The sequence below is a fragment of the Molothrus aeneus genome, chromosome 6 (assembly GCF_037042795.1).
Source record: "Molothrus aeneus isolate 106 chromosome 6, BPBGC_Maene_1.0, whole genome shotgun sequence".
NCBI lineage: Eukaryota > Metazoa > Chordata > Aves > Passeriformes > Icteridae > Molothrus > Molothrus aeneus.
Window position 1 is genome coordinate 39239623 of NC_089651.1, and position 16198 is coordinate 39255820.

The 16198-nt window shown below is 35.0% G+C and overlaps 1 protein-coding gene across 4 annotated transcripts in view; it reads left to right on the plus strand.

Annotated features, from left to right (window-relative positions):
* The window catches only part of MIA2 (MIA SH3 domain ER export factor 2), a 36492-nt gene that overhangs the window by 12739 nt on the left and 7555 nt on the right, over positions 1-16198 (plus strand). For 2 of the 4 annotated variants that reach the window (XM_066552392.1, XM_066552393.1), the window contains exons 3-19: positions 1200-1221; positions 1339-1427; positions 1810-1881; positions 2565-2675; positions 3010-3081; positions 3491-3595; positions 7105-7227; positions 7759-7882; positions 8698-8747; positions 8932-9022; positions 10235-10373; positions 11957-12058; positions 13383-13443; positions 13764-13799; positions 14714-14781; positions 15433-15515; positions 15870-16001. In XM_066552392.1, the coding sequence (XP_066408489.1) occupies positions 1200-1221; positions 1339-1427; positions 1810-1881; positions 2565-2675; positions 3010-3081; positions 3491-3595; positions 7105-7227; positions 7759-7882; positions 8698-8747; positions 8932-9022; positions 10235-10373; positions 11957-12058; positions 13383-13443; positions 13764-13799; positions 14714-14781; positions 15433-15515; positions 15870-16001 (1480 nt within the window). The remainder of the gene's footprint in view (positions 1-1199; positions 1222-1338; positions 1428-1809; positions 1882-2564; positions 2676-3009; positions 3082-3490; positions 3596-7104; positions 7228-7758; positions 7883-8697; positions 8748-8931; positions 9023-10234; positions 10374-11956; positions 12059-13382; positions 13444-13763; positions 13800-14713; positions 14782-15432; positions 15516-15869; positions 16002-16198) is intronic. The other 2 variants (XM_066552391.1, XM_066552394.1) reach the window with 2 other exon arrangements.

Sequence of the window (16198 nt, forward strand, 5' to 3'; positions counted from 1 at the left end):
GCTACGGAAATGGGGTCAGTATCAGTAATTCAGTATTCTAAACTTCTTCCCATTTTTCACATACTCTGATACAGGCATTGTGATTTGGGTAGTAGGTGTAATGACACTCATGTTTTAAGACTGGTTTCATAGCTGGTTAGTTTTTCAGTTATGAGCAGCTGCATTTTTAGGGTTTTAACATGAACTAACCTTCTCTGTAAGGGGATCAGTGTTAATGTAAGTTAAGTAACTATAATTTGGTCACACCTTTTGTTCTCTAGAGGCATCCCTCTGGGTGATACATAAGGCATTTGAGCTGAAATCATGCAAACAAGCTAACCTGGTTATTGTTTTCCTCCTGCACACGCCACTTAAGGCAGGAGATATTACAGAAGTTATTGATAGCATTTTCAGTCATCCATACTTAGAACTGCACCGGCTGCTCCTTGAAGAATTGATGGTTACTGAAAAGTAATGGAGTAATTAGCCATCCATTGGGGATGATAGGATAAAAGCATACTTACAACTTTCTTAGGCTTTTTTCGTTATTTGGATTCCTTGGCTTTAAATTAGGAGGAAACAGGGAAGATCTGAGGGCCCCATTGTTACATTAGGCACATGACCCAGGCCCAGCCTGAGAGAAATGCTGTGTTGTAACAGTTCTGTGGGTTCAGCCAAGTTCTGCATCCTTGTAGAGGCCATTTGTGACAGATTTTGCCCTGCAGTTTGTTAGATTTTGATTCTAGTGCACTAGACCCTACATGGCAGCTGCTCACTTGGCACTTGAAGGATGCCCATCAGGTTGTACCTTACTGCAGCTTTTGCTGTTTTATGTTGTAATGTGTGGGAGATCTTTCCCAATAGGAAATCTGAGCTCACGTGTGGAGCTTCCCCCTCCCTTCCCTTTCCTACTCTTCTGACTATTTGTTATGTGGTGAATATACAGAGGTGTGTTGTTAAAGTGATCCAGGTGAAAACTAATCTCCTTTCCCCTCTTTTGTCTGATAAGAGTGGGAGAAGGACAGGGCAAACACACAGACATGGAGAGGGTGAGAGCAGCGGATATGATTGCCTGTTTTTAGTAGGAGCCATATTTATATTCCTTTTTTAAGTTCCATGGTTAAACTTGGCATGGAATCACAGCTTAAAAGATTAGTTTTCAGATATTCTGTGAGAGTAATTGATCAGACATTTTCAATATTTATTCTCTTTTTTTCCAGGTTAGAAGTCGACTTTATGTAGGTAAGCTTATTTTTGATACTTAATTCTTTATATTTCACTGGAATATGACTTTATTATTTCTTTTTTCACCTTTGATTATTTGGATGATGCAACATTTGCTTCTCTTTCACTTTTTAGGAAGGGAAAAACAGCTTGCCAATAAAGTTGCTGAACTAGTTGAAGAAAAATGCAAAATTCTTGAAAAACTCAGCCTCTGCAAAAAAGAGGTAAAAGTCCTCATTTATTGCTTTCAGATGTGTTGTAGAAATGGATTCTATCAAGTAAAGTATTAACTTTTCTAAAAGTAAGATGTTTTAAAGCTTTCAAAGGGATTCCTCAAATGTTTTTTTCTGTCAATGTCTTTAAGAGCAATTAAGGTGTTGGCAAGTTTTGACTTCAAACTCTCAGTACAATATATTTCACTGGAAGCAATTTCAAAATGTCTTTTTTTTGTTTATATAACTGGGATAGTGTAGTAGGGTTAAGGCTTTCCTGATTTCCAGCAAAGTGCATTTTGAATATTTAGGTGATGTATGTGTTTCAGACTAGAGCATTGCAAATTAATGCTGGTATTTACCCATATTCTGACATAAAGTAATTCCTTTTCAGTTTGAAGATTTACAATTGTCTCTGAAGGATGGTAACACAACGAAAGAATCAACAGACACATCTTTTTTTGAGGTAAACAGATGAATGGAAATTGTTACTTCTACAGTATAAGGCAGTATTTTAGGAAAAATGTGGCCCATATTAAAAAACACCCAAACAAACAGAGTAAAAACAGTAGCAAAAAAAGTAAGACAAACCCAAGAACTCCAACGCAATAGTTTTAATTGGGTTACTGAAAATGACTTAAAATCAAATCATTTAAATTAAGAAAAGCCTTTTTTTAACAATTGCATTGAGGATGAGTAATACTAGAACAAATGACATATTGGACAATATTTAAGAAGTAAATTGTTCACATTTCTAGGAGAGAGGGTAGTGCATGAATTATTTCTTTTCTCACATCTTATCTAATTCAAATAATGTCCACAGTCTACAGGTGCACAGTTTTAAAGAAAAATTCCCACTACTTTGTTTATATCCCCCAAACTGAGAATATATTTGTAAAAGAGTTCTGGATAAGTGAATCAAATACCTAATAGACTCTGTTAACTTCATGTTAAAAAAAAAGCAAGTAGGTTTATTTCATTTTGCACCTCAGATCCTGCAGAGCTAATTCTTAGGGCTTTTGTTCATGCAGGAGTCTCTAGAGTATTTGAGTGAAACATACTTTGCTGTCATATTTAAAATATATTTGTTGTCTTCATATGTAATTAATATCAACTGTTTTATTAACTCACAAACCAACTTGAATTTAGGAACTGCATGAAAAGCTGAACAAGTCAAACTTGAAACTCAACGAGGAAGTAGAAAATCTAGAAAAAGAGCTGGAAGAAGAAAAATCGAAGCAGTCGGAAAATGATACCTTGGTAGGAATAATTAGAATCCTGTCTTTCTTTCTATTCATTTAAGAAAAAATTCTCACAGAAAAAAATCTCTGCAGATAAGACACACTATTTTCTTTGTGTGTTCTGAAATAAAAACTACATTTTCCATTTTGTCTTCCCTGTAACATTAGAAAAATGATAAAGAAAATACTCAAAAGAAGAAAAGCGGGTTTTGTTGCAACATGTTTTTACACACATTTTTACTGACTCAGCAGTAGAACTTTCTCAGTTTAAAAATAAAAATAATTTTATCAATTGCCTAGACATTGTCAGTCAAATATGTGAAAGAAGGTGTATGACAACTAATAATTTTCAGGTGGCTGAAATTCAGGAGAAAGTGGAGTCTTTAGAGAATGAAGAAAAATCTATCCAGTCACAAATTGATGAGGTATGTCTAACCTTTGTAGTTTCTGTTTTCAAATCTTTGCAATTTCTATATTCGCCATGTAGTTACTGCTTTAATTTTTTTTTTCTATTAGGGGTGCAGAGATCATATGCTGTGTAAACCAAAAGAGTTTGTAAACTTAGTACTTTGGTGTGGGCAACTTTTAACTTCATATAGTGATTGGCATTTATTGAGAAGTAGTTACCTTGTCTTTTCTTAATTTTCTTACTCCTCAATGATACATAGTATTGTAAAACTACAATCAGCAAAAACTGTTGAAATTGTAGAGAAAATGTGAGAATATATATGTAGCACAGCCAGAAAACCTAAGACAAGTCCGGTAATACCATCATGACCCTGCCTATATCTTCACCAATACCATTTAAGCAACAGACTTTTTAATTTCATTTAGGCCAAGTCCACCCTAAAAGTGTATCAGATTAATACTGAGAGACTCAAGACATCTGTTCAAGATGCGGTAGATGAAAACAGCCATCTCCAGGAAAGTGAGAAACAGGTAGGTTCTTCCTAGTCATCCTTAGAAATACTGTTTTCCTATGATACTGATAAATATGATTTCTCCAAAGAGCTCATCTTCAATAAGTGTACTAACCTCTTGTGTGTTTTAGTAAATGGAATGAGGAAGAGGACATGGTTTTTAAAACAATTTTATGTTTGTCTAAAATAATTCTGTTTTAAAAGAAATGCAGTAGTTACAGTCTGTGGGGAATCATGCATGGAGCTCAGTGGAAGGAGAGCATGTGGTAATGTAAGTTTGGTAAGAACTTTGCTGAGACCTGTTGGAAAGCAGAAATACCTGAACAAGTCCACTGCTAAGATTTTCTACAGAGGCAGAGAGAAAATTCTTTTACTTGGTCTAGAAAACCAAAGAAATTGAGGAATTTCAGAGTATTCAGAAGGCAGGTAAAAAACATACTTTGGTACCACTGTACCACTGTATTAATTGAAAGTCAGGTACGTAATAGAGAGGAACAGAAAAGATTGTTACTTCCCAAATTTAATTGTCTATTTTCCTCAGTGCTGTAGCCAGATCACAAAGAACACTGAATATTTTAAAATATTTAGTATATGCAATAGTTGTCCTTTGCAATAGGTTGCTTTACAGTGTAGCTATTTCTTTTTTCCTAATAAATAGATATTTTCTATGAACATTTAATGTTCTGTGTAATGTTGGTTTGAGATGGTTTGTTGTGGTTTTAATGGATATGTGCTTATTTTCCTGACTGATTGGTGATCTGGGAGATATTATCACCCTGTTGTCTGAGGAATAATCTGATAAGATATTTGCATGGGGGAAAGAGTAGTGATGGGAGTGGAAGTACAGGCCTGTTGCTTTTTAGCATATTTAGTCTTATAAAAAGCTGGGGAGTGCTTTAGTCCTCTCTGTCAAAACATGGTGTATGTCAAACTTAGTGGTTCAGGAGAAAAGAAAGAGATACATGAAATATTTTTTTTTTCAGTTCTGCACAACTCTGTTAGTAAAACTTGGTCTTTTTCCCTAATTCTAGAAGCAGTCTATGTTTGTGATTGGCAAAAAAGGAAGACAGTTTTATTAAGAGCTGTGGGTGGAGTAGAAGTGGATTTGACTGTTACAATTGTGAGATTAAGTTACTTGAGAATTATATTCTTTCAAGAGTCTTTTTTTTTTTCTAATCTCTACATCCTCTTTGTTTTTGTGAGGAGGAAGGATCTGGTCTCAGTGCTATGTTTCAAATGTGACAGTATTCTTATGTAATAAATTTTGAGAAGCAATACATAAATTTTTAATAGAGAGGAGTTTTCTTTTTTCCCCCCCTATGGTCATTTCTTGGGTTCAAATAGAAATGATCTAATTATTTTTGTGTGACAAAAATCTTCACTTTCCTTCCTTTTTAATAAAGTAAAAAAAATAGTACTTAGAGAAAGATAATACAAAGTGCTGGCAATTGCCTATATTTCTTAGGGAATCATTTTACATCAAGGAAAACCAGGGGGGGGGAAAATCAGTAAAAACAATTTTCAGTGTTTAATTGCCATGTTCCTAGATGAAAAAAATTCTTTTGTATTCCTTCCAGACAAAACAAAATATAAGTATTTCCTTAACCACATTATTTAGGATTAATTGCTACACTTTGTTGTTAACTGAGGTTTGTTGCAGTTTTTAGTAGTTTGGGAATATTTTTGCATATTGTAGTTTGTTCTGCTTTTTAGTAGATAAATAACCTAATATTATTTGTTGCTGGAGCCTGATAAGGAAAAAAGAGAAAGTGTCTGCTTTATTTATTTGTGTTCTCATTTCTGAGGTGCTTTCTAACTGAGTGTTAGTTTACTGTATCAGAATATACATATCCTACTTTGTTTTTGTTTCTTACTTTTTTTTTTCAAAGATGGAATTTCACATATGCTCAAAAGGTAACAAAGGTGTTATTTGTTCACAGAAACTAGAGTCCTTTCTTCCTCTGTTCATTTGCATAAATGGGTCATAATCTTCTGGCACATCATAGCTTAAACTTTATAGGAGATGTGCTGTTTCAGGTTTGTTATGTGTCAGAGGATTGGGCCTTTTAGGTTGAACAAGGAAAGTGTTAATGAACTTCTCTGCTTTGCTGGTTTGTTTTTCTTCTTCAGGATCATTAGAAATACATATTGCTTTAGCTCATTGCAAATCCTTGCTGTTTCTCTTTATTGTAATTCTTACAGGTCTATAAAGTCATGTAAATTTATTTTCTCATTGGCTTCATGAAGAAGAAATCTCTTAAAAGTCATCTTTTGATGATGGAAATGATAAAAATAGTTGTCTGTGTATGTCTTCTAATCCCTATTATGTTGTTTGCATGATGCTGCAAATTCAAACGTGGCTTTTATGGCTTGGAAAGTGCAATTGTGTGCCAAGGGGCAATGTGTGTTAATTCAATTCTAGTCACATACCTTTTGTTCTGTGCTGTCTGGTTTCTCTTTGATAAGTGTTCAAGCTTGCTTGTCTATTTGCATGGCAGTTCCCCTGTTTAATTACCATTTTCTGGTTGTATTTTTAGTATAACTGCCTGTTATGTTCTTCTTGCTCAACTTAGTTATTCTTTTCTGTACTTTTACTACTCTTAAATTGATAGCCTGTTCTGCAACTTAGAGCAGTATTTTTTGACAGACTCTTAAGACAGTTTGGTTGTACTTTACCCCATGTTGTGGTAGCACGTGTTTTGTCTTAACAGAAATTTGCATCTGCTCAATTTTGTTCCCACAATGTCATGAGTTAATATGTTGCAGTCATTATTTTTAATAGCTGGTGATAAGGTGTTCTAATCCCTTTACTCAGTTAAATATTTTTGTGAAGTGAGATTTTACTAGGGAATATCTGTAAAATGTAACCTTGGAACCTACCTATCATTTTAGTTAAGCAGAGTCAATTGCAGAGATACATACTAGTAGGTGTTGATTACACACAGCTGTGACTTTCATTAATGGGGAAGCTTTCTTAAAATAATATTTTAAAACTATTTCAGGAGGTATGGAGGAAGAGAAATAGTACAGTATTGCAAGTCACATGACTATAAATAACTGCCTAAAAGCTTCCTGTTTTCCCTTACTTTTCTGACTGTTTCTAAGTTGAAAAGACACAGGCACCATTTCAGAAGTGTGTATTCCTGTTGGGGTGTGTTTTCCATCCATTCTCCAGTGTATGTCATTGTTAAATAAATTGTCACTATTTTATATTCATTGCTACTGTCACGTCAAGGTTTTTAAACTTCAGTGGAATAAACTAAACACGTGCTATAAATGCTTAAAATATCCTAACAACTAATTACAATGGACAGCTATAGCAGCTAAAGCAGCTGAACTAAACATAGAAGTCTTAATTTTCAACTCTATGGCTATAACTTTCTTGTACTCTTATCTCTGTTAATTCTTACTGGTGGGTGAGAGGTTTAAATCCCACTTATGTATAGCCAATACCTGTAACTCAGTACTATTCATCCTCAATTCTTGGTTTTGTAGACAGTCACACTAATCTGGTATTTCCCTTTTTAGCTTTTACAAGAAGCTGAAGGATGGGGTGAACAACTTAGTGAACTAAATGAACAAACAAAGATGTTTGAGTCTTCTAAAACAGATGTAGAAGAAGTTTTGAAAAATAAAGAGAGCCAAATTAAGGTAAATTAGGACATTTAGGATTTAATCAAATTATTCAGACTGATGCTAATCATAGAGTTCCAAGAAAGCCTGACAACCTCTCTTTGTCTCAATATGCCTTACACTGTTTGGGGCTTTTGTTTGCTGTCTCTATTCTCTAATGTAATGTTTCTGGCTAAGCAAAAAAAGGTTGCTTAGCACTACAATGGAGCTGTCTGGAAAAACTCTTTTAGTTCTGATAGAGTATTGGCTTTCCCCCCTGTCCCCAGTTTGTAGTGTGGAACTTGAGTGTATATTCCTCTAGTTGTGTACCTTACATATACAAGCCACACTAAAATCATCCATGCTTAGAGCTGTCTGAAAATTCTTCACAAGGATGTGCCTGTTGACCTGCAAATACATGCTTTGATAGAAAAAGTATTATCAGACATCTAGAATCTTGTATGTGGGCCTGACTTAATCTACTAAGGGACCTAAATAAAGAAATTGTAATGATAGCTACATTTTCATTGCTTTTATTTGTTTGTGAGGTTCTTGTGTGCTTTTTCTTAGTCACTGACACAATATATACTGAACATGAAAGACTGGAGTTCAGCAATACAAGAAGATGGTGACACTGAAGACAACCACTGGGACACAGATATAAAGGGGGAAACAGAGAATGGAGAGCACTTAGGTATGGTTTCCCTATTTAAATATTTAACAGATGTTTTAGAAATACAGAACTGACTAACTGCCAGAAAAGTTGCAAGATTAGCTTTATAGAAGTCAGATTTTTAAATCTCACCCAAGGTCATTCATGTTGGACAGTTAACTGATGCTTGGACATCTCTGGAATAGCAACCTATTTTCCTGTTCAGCACTGTGTGGCATACAGACTGTCATAGAGCAATGTAAAGACTCAGTGGCCAGTCTCTTGCAGAATTCTGCAATACATGTCTGTATATTAAGCAGTGACTTTGTGGCATTTCTAGGTGGAAATCCTGCTTTTATTTATTCTTCAAGTTCCTCCCAGCAGTAGTACTGAGGGTCCTTAGAGCCTAATTTTTTCTTCCTTATCCTTACAGAGGTGTTGCTTGTTGCAGGCAGTGTGGTAGCAGTGTCATCTAAGGGTGTAGATGTGAGTCCCCTTAAACAGCAACACAGAAAAGCTCTTCTTCCTCCTCTTTCTTGCTGCAGCTTCTTTTTGTGCTGGTACTTATGGTACCGCAGGGCACAAGCCCATCAGTCTCGGAGCGTGTATTCAGCATCTCGCTGTTAGCATGACCAGTCTGAGTTGTGACTGGCAAACAAAGCACTACAATGGCATATCTTCTACTCACACCCCTGCTTTGGTTTTGCTCCTTTATCCTCCAAGTATGCTGTGCCTGTTGTTAGCATACCTATGTTGTATGTTGGCATTGCTCTTGTATAAAAACCAAATAATAGCAGTAAGCTCTGTCACAAACCCTTTCATGCTTTTTATGTGATTTGTTGTTCTATTCCTTCAAGCAGATGATGAGCAAAAACGGACTGTAAAGAAATTGATCTATGCTGCAAAGGTATGTGATTTTAAGTAGCTTGTGGGTAGAAGAGGGGAAACTAACTAATATGTAGTTATTCTGGTAATACCAGTATCAGAGTTTAGCATATTTTAAAGTTTAATTAGATATTTTTGCATGCAAGCACTTTCTTAATCTTGTAATCTTATAATGTTCTCCTTTTTTTTTTCAATTTTGATTGTAGTTAAATGCTTGTTTAAAGACCATGGAAGCAGAAAGAGACCAAATGTATTCAAAACTGTCTGATGAAAATAAAGCTAAAGAGGAACTTATGGGTAATTAAATTCTTTTTTGGCTTTAAGATGCTGCTTTGGTAAAATGGTATTACAGGCTGCAAGTATTAATTCCAGTAAAAACTGAATTAAGTTTACAGTAATAACTACTTGATTTTTAAAATTAGTTTTTAAGTTGCTTGGCTATTTTAAATACATGATTTTAGATGTGGAGCAATCAAAGTTGTAATTTGATTGTACTCTGTTGAAATATTCTGTAACTATAAAGTTAGCTATAGAATCTTAAAATACAAGAGCAAAGTAGTGTTAATAAATACATAGTACGTTCTTTACATAATTTCTGGACATGAAACAGTGAAGTTTTATTCTAAATTTTAAAACCATCTATTAAAAGGGTGGCTTAATTATAGTTAGTTTGTAATGGGTGCAAGCTCAATCCTTAAAATATAAAGTACTGCATTTAGAGAATTGAGCTAAAAAACATCCTGCTCTGTTTCTTTTCCTCTGTTGTGTAGGACATAGTGAATTAAACCTTAGGAAATGAAAACAACTCAAGTTCAAATTAAAACCTGTAATTAGCTATTGCTTTCATAATCATAGCTGGCAGGGTAGCCAGCACTTGTGAATGTATGGCTTTGTTATTTGGGTGGTGAAATACTCTGTCAGACTGTATTTTTCAGTTTCTTTACAGTCCTTTAAACATGTTCCTTGCGCTGGTGTGTTCTCCAAATTGACTGTAGCTCTGTCCCATGGAGATGTTCAAACTTACTTGAAGCCTTGTTACATTTCTTGAGAAGAGACACAGGAATAGTAAATAGGAAAAGAAACATGAATTTGAATTCAATTTGGAAAGATAAAGGTAGTTTGACAAATCTGAGTTATCCATTCAGGCTGTTGAGGAGGACCTTGTATAGGTAAATCTGCAAGAGTGTATGGTGGTGCTAGTTGTACTCCTTTAGTGAAATAATTACAATAGTAAGAGCTCTAAATGAAAATTTAGATTCTGAATTACAAAACTGAGTTGTTTTCAAAGAAGTTAGGTGGTTTGGAGCAAAGGCCTGATACACAGGGCTGCACTTCATGGCAGGTAGAGAGTATAATTGCTGGTTTCTCATTTTGTGTCATATATTGAAATATGTTAACTTTGTATCTTATGTTACTAAATCAACATAGGATCAAAGGTTTTTACAGACTTTTGTATACTGAAATATTGCCAATGTGTTATCCCAGTATAATTATTTCTAATTTTGACAGAACGCATAGAAACCCTCCAAAGCCAGCAAGCTTCCTTGCAGTCTGAAAATGAATCTTTTGAAAGCGAAGTTCAAAAGCTTCAGCAGAAACTTAAAGTAATGACTGAGCTTTATCAAGAAAATGAAATTAAACTACACAGGTGCTGGTTCCTCTTCTTATCTTCAATGCTTGCTGTTGGATTTGAATGTCACTCTGATTTGGAAGAATGAAAATTATTGAAAGTTTGAATACTGCTTTCCAGAATTTTCTGCATTGTGAAGACAATTTATTATGCTTTCATGTACATTTGTGTTTACAGTAGTTTATAGAAGCTGTTGGCATGAAACAATTCATTTTAGGACTTTACCACAAGCAAGTACAGAAACAAAGAAGTAACAGATTTTTAATCTATGAAATAAGGCAATTAAAGTAGGACAGCTTGATTATTTTTTCTTTAATTGAATTATTATATGATGTAATACATGTATCAAAGTTGCTAAAAGAAAATAAGTTGGTGCTTTAACTGTGAGATATATTTTATATAATAGAGCAAGGAATGTCAGAGGAATGACAATACTTATATAAAACTAAAAGCATAGGCAAGCTCTTGGTGGTAAGCAATATAGAGCCCTTGTGAATCAGGCTTTCTTCACCAAGAAAACCAGAAGCTGAAGGGTGTACTATCTGCCTCACAGTCAGAATGTTAGTAGGGATTATGACCTAGTGATTGAAATCAGAAATATGTTTAGGACTAGAAATTAAATTTGGTCCAGGGCATATGGTAATCTTCAGGAGTGTGTGTGTGGGGCAGCAGGGCACATCACTTCAGGGCATGCATAAAATTACAGTTTTGCTAATCAGAGATTATTTCTTCAAAGGGTGGGCATAATCTTGAAGGCAGCAAGAGAATCAGCACAACACTAGATCCTGTACTGAGCAGTGTGCGGGACCTTTTTGAAGTATTACTTTCAGTAATCTGCTCTGTAGCATGTATATTTGTGTAGATGTTTAGCATCTTTGTAGATGCAATAAATCCTAGAAATCACTGCATTAGTATTTTGATTTTACAAAAAAGAGCAGGGAGGGAGTGGGAAGAAACCTGTTAAAAAAAAAGATACAATAAGCAGGCAGAAAGCAGACTGTGTGGATGATATTTAAAAATACCCTTGCTAAAACTCAGCAAATGTACAGTGCTTATCAAAGAATTTTAGAAAAGCCAAAAAGGAGTGGGGAGAAGCAGGTGGGGTGATGTAGCAGCACAAAAACCCCTTGGAATTAATTAAGGCAACATTTAAAAACTTGGTCCGTTCAAACAGGGAAAATGAAAAAGTAGGTAATGAAGATTGAGTAGAAAATAAATTTAAATCATGTTCATAAGATCCACAATTTAGACAGCTTGATAAGAGCTGCTGTTCACAGGAAAATGACTAGTTTATCCATTCAGGGCTGTACTCAGCAGTGTATCCATGTGTGTTCTGCAGAATCTTATGCATGAGTTTTTTCTTCTGTAATGACCAATAAGGCATTAGGACAAAAAAGCAGGACCTGGAAAGACTTCTTTTTCTTTAAATAGCTAGTAACAATCTTTTTTTTCCTCTAGAAAATTATTTTTAGAAAATACCAGAACAAATCTCTGACTGTTCGTGTAGTTTGGGTTTTAGTTTGTTTGATATGATTTGTGGCTGCTTTCAAGATTGTTGACTTGAAACAAAATTAACCATCGTTTTTGAATTTTGTTTAAAGGAAGTTGACAGTAGAAGAGAGGGAGCGTCTACAGAAGGAAGAAAAGCTTTCTAAAGTAGATGAAAAAATTATTCATGCTGCTGAAGAACTTAACAGCTACAGGTAATTGCAGATTTTAGTTGTTAATCACTTGTTCCAAAGTGAAGAAAGTGCAAATAGAGAATTTTAAAAAACCACAGTATATGCAAATGTATTTTCTTCCAGTTTCTTTGTGGTATATGTGTGTTAGACACTGGTTTGTGTGTAATAATACAGACTAATACAGGGTGGTTTTACTTTTAAAAAAAGTTAAAATGTTAAAACATTTGGGTGTTGAAGATTATGGCATCTGCTCTTCCATTAGAATCCTAATTGTACTGATACAGTAGCTTTAATGGTGTGGTAGAAGTGGGTCTCTAATCTAGTTCCTTTTACTGAACAAAGCTAAAAATAAAAAGTTAAGAGAATGTGAAATAAATGGTATGTTCAGTTTTCCTACTGAGCTAACATTTATGCTTTATAGTTATAGTATTCTATTTCTATTTCTCAAAGCTTTTCAGATAGTCCTGTTGCTTAGAAATTATTAACAAAAATATTGTCATGGGTGAATATTTGCTGTAGCTGTTTCCTAGCTGCTTTGCTCTGGTTTTTGTTACACTAGATGTGTACCTCTGGGTTTTTTCTGAATTTCCTCTAACTGTGCATAATTTTTCAATATGTAATGTGTATTTGCCATTTTACTTCATTTTTTATGGGGGTAGGGTTCAGTTAGTTAGGCCTAACTGAACAGTAGTGATCAATACTTCTTCTTTGTGGAAATTCTTCACTATCCATACAGGAAGACAGAATTCACTCTTCCTGATTTATCCAGAAAATGGATTTTGTAGGCATCCTAATTTTAACTATAATATTAATATTGCAAATTGAGTATAACCAAGCATTGTCTGTGTCTTTGGCCCACCTGCTGAGAAAGTGTAGAACCTAGAGAGGCTGTGCACAGGCAGCTGGCAGCAAAGGTGGCATCAGACATGAGGTCTTGAAGTAACTTCAGTGCAGGTGCTGCAGGGGCCTGTCCCTCGGGACTGACTGTGACAGTGTGGTGCTCCAGCCCCATCAGTTCCTGTGCTGAGCTGGGTGAGGCTGGCTGATAGGGCATGTGAGGAAGGACAGCCTTTATGCTGGAAACATCACAAACCACTGAAAACTTGGGGGTGTGCTGGGGTTTGGGTTCTGTTCTCTTGTTTGCATCCCTGTTTGCCTAGAATGTAAGGTCTAGAATGTCCACTGTTAGTATAACTTTTTGTATCCCATGGGCCTAAGTGACAATACTGTCTTTTGGATTTAAAAAAAAAAATAATTACACCTTGTGGCTATTGTTGAGTTTATTGTGTTCAAAACTTTCCCTGGCTGCTTCATTGCAATATCATAAATTCTCATTTTGTTACAGAGAGCGAGCAAAGGACCTGGAAGAAGAGCTGGAGAGAACCATTCGTTCTTATGAGAATCAGGTATTTTGTGCTGTGTGACAACATCTATGCCAGTAGGAGGGATTTACTGCAACTGGAATACCACTTGCTGTTAGCTTGTGAGCTGCATTTGGCTTGGCTTTGTTGGGTGTCTAATTTTGCCTCCCCCTCCCTCTTCTTAATGTCATCTGGTTTTGACTGACACGATTTCATAGCAGAGATCACTGGATAACTTTATTGAAAAGTTGAATTTTCAGTTTAGGCACCTCATTATAAATTACCTACACACATTAAATTTATAAAAAAGAGTATATAATCATAAGTTTTGGGGTTTCGGAGAATGATGAATGTCTCTTTCACAGATTACTTCACATGAGAAAAAAGCTCATGATAATTGGGTAAGTTCCAAATACTTAATTTTCTGTGTTTTCTGCATCTTCATTTTTCATTATTTGTAAAGTTTGCTTTATCACCTTTTGGTTCAGACTAAAAACAGATCATCAAAATTATCTCCAACCTTTCACTTTGAAACATATTTCTTGCATAAATACACAAAAGCATGTTGAAAACACTTCTATTATATAAAATAGTTGGAAAAATTAAACTGGATACTTATGAACACAGTAGAATGATAATCTTATATCATTTGTTATAGCAATAAATCTGCTGGAAGAACATGACACCATATAACAAATGTGCGACATTTTGCTAATAATGAAAGCTTTTGGCCTTGTTTCAATGCCATTTGGATATTTTCTTTGGGTATACTTCACTTCTTTTATCAACAAGTAGAACACATTATGTCCTGTGAGAACAGTATGTTCCATTGACAGCTTCCTAACAATGTTTCTACAAAATTTGTTTTTGCCTTTTTTTTTCCAAACAGGAAAATTTAAAATATCTCCTGACTAATGCATTCTTCACTTTCACAGAATGTCTGAAATAAAATCCTGCTAAAAGCTATGGTGCTTTGTGGTCATAATTCCAGAGATTTTATCTATCTGATTTTAAAATACAACATTCTTACATAGAATTTGAGACTTCAGATCTGTAGATGCTTCAAAGCAGGTATAACCAAAGAATTTAATTTCTGAAGTTTTAAGAACCTGCAGGAAAGCCTTATCATTCCTCCAAAATTTGAGTTTTAGAGCTGCTAATATAATTTGCTGACATATGTGAGGCTCTGTACATGAGTCATATCTTGTGAAAATATATACACTTCACATGTCTTGGACTTAGGACTTACCATATTTGTGAAGCATTTAATTAAAAAATAGCAGTATCTAAGCCTGGTTTTTGTCCTTTCCCAAAGCTGACAGCCCGAGCAGCTGAAAGACACCTCAATGATATAAAAAAAGAAAATGCACATAACAGACAAAAGTAAGTGCAGTTCTTCTCTACTCCTAAACAAATGCAGTTTGGCATGTGTTGGATTTAGGCAGATTGATGTTTTCTGTTAATGTATTGTGGCCCAAACACAGCAGAGTGATCACAGTGTTTGAGTTCTGAAAGAAGGGGAGTCTCTTGAGTTTTCCTGTAATTATGACATGCAAGAAAGTAAGAACTGAGGAACTATGTGAAGTACTGAAATACCTGAGGAAAGAGCAGAATGTAGTACTAGAACACAAATCTTGGAGGGGAGGGGGGGGGGATTGATTGTTTGTTTGTTTGTTTTAAGTGAGTAAAATGATTTCACAGCTTATCTTAGAAGTTAATGCTGAACTAACAGTTGGTGGTAATTGAGAGGAACTTTCAGGTGTGAGGTTAACTAATACTTGGAGGGCAATTAGAGTGATGTCATACTAGGAATGTGACATCTAAAATGCAACTTCAACTTCTGAATTACGGTTTAAACTCAGCAGCATAGAGAAATACTTCAGGCATAAGTTCAGAATACTGTGACAACCTTTGTCATATTTATTTACTTGCTTCATTAACCAGTTAGGTAGAAAGCCTGGCAGTAAACAGTGTAGTCTGGTAAAGCTTTTGTGTTTATTAGTTACTTACTACTTATTTGTTGTCTCTTTGCAGATTAACTGAAGCAGAATTTAAACTTGAACTTTTAGAAAAAGACCCTTATGCTCTTGATATTCCAATGAGACCATTTGGCAGAGGTACAGTATTGAATTGTAAAATAGAGCCTAATTCTTTTGGTTTATGGTTTTGTTTCCCAAGACCACACATATTTAATTGTTTGAAAACTATCTTAGCCATGTGTATGTACAATACCAGTCATTTAAAAAAATAATTGGGTCATAAGTGACTCTAGGTCACATCAAGTATTTTGTTGAAACTAAGAGCATTTATAGTATTGATGAGAGTAGACTGGGAATATGTTACACATGGTAATGAGAGCACAGTTTTCATTTTAGTTACACAGTTTAGTTTTTAACTTCACATGAGAAGTTATTTATACAGCTGTTAAACTAAGTATTGTGAACTTGAGTATTTTGTTTTAACTGTTCCAGAGCATTCCCCATATGGACCCTCACCAATGGGCCGGCCTTCATCTGAAACAAGAGCTTTTCTTTCCCCTCCAACTTTATTGGAGGGTCCTTTAAGGCTTTCACCTATGCTTCCAGGTGGAGGAGGAGGAAGAGGTACAATTCTTAACCTTGAAAATGTATCTATTCTGGATTTCTCTCTCCTCTCCTATAAACCTGTTACACCTTTTCCTCTTGTTAGTGACAAAAAGTATTAAAGCATCCAATTCAACATCAACAGTTAATTGAACAAACTCTTCCTGCTTTACAGCTTGCTTCTAAAGCTTTTTAATGTGTAACAATGCAATTGGAAA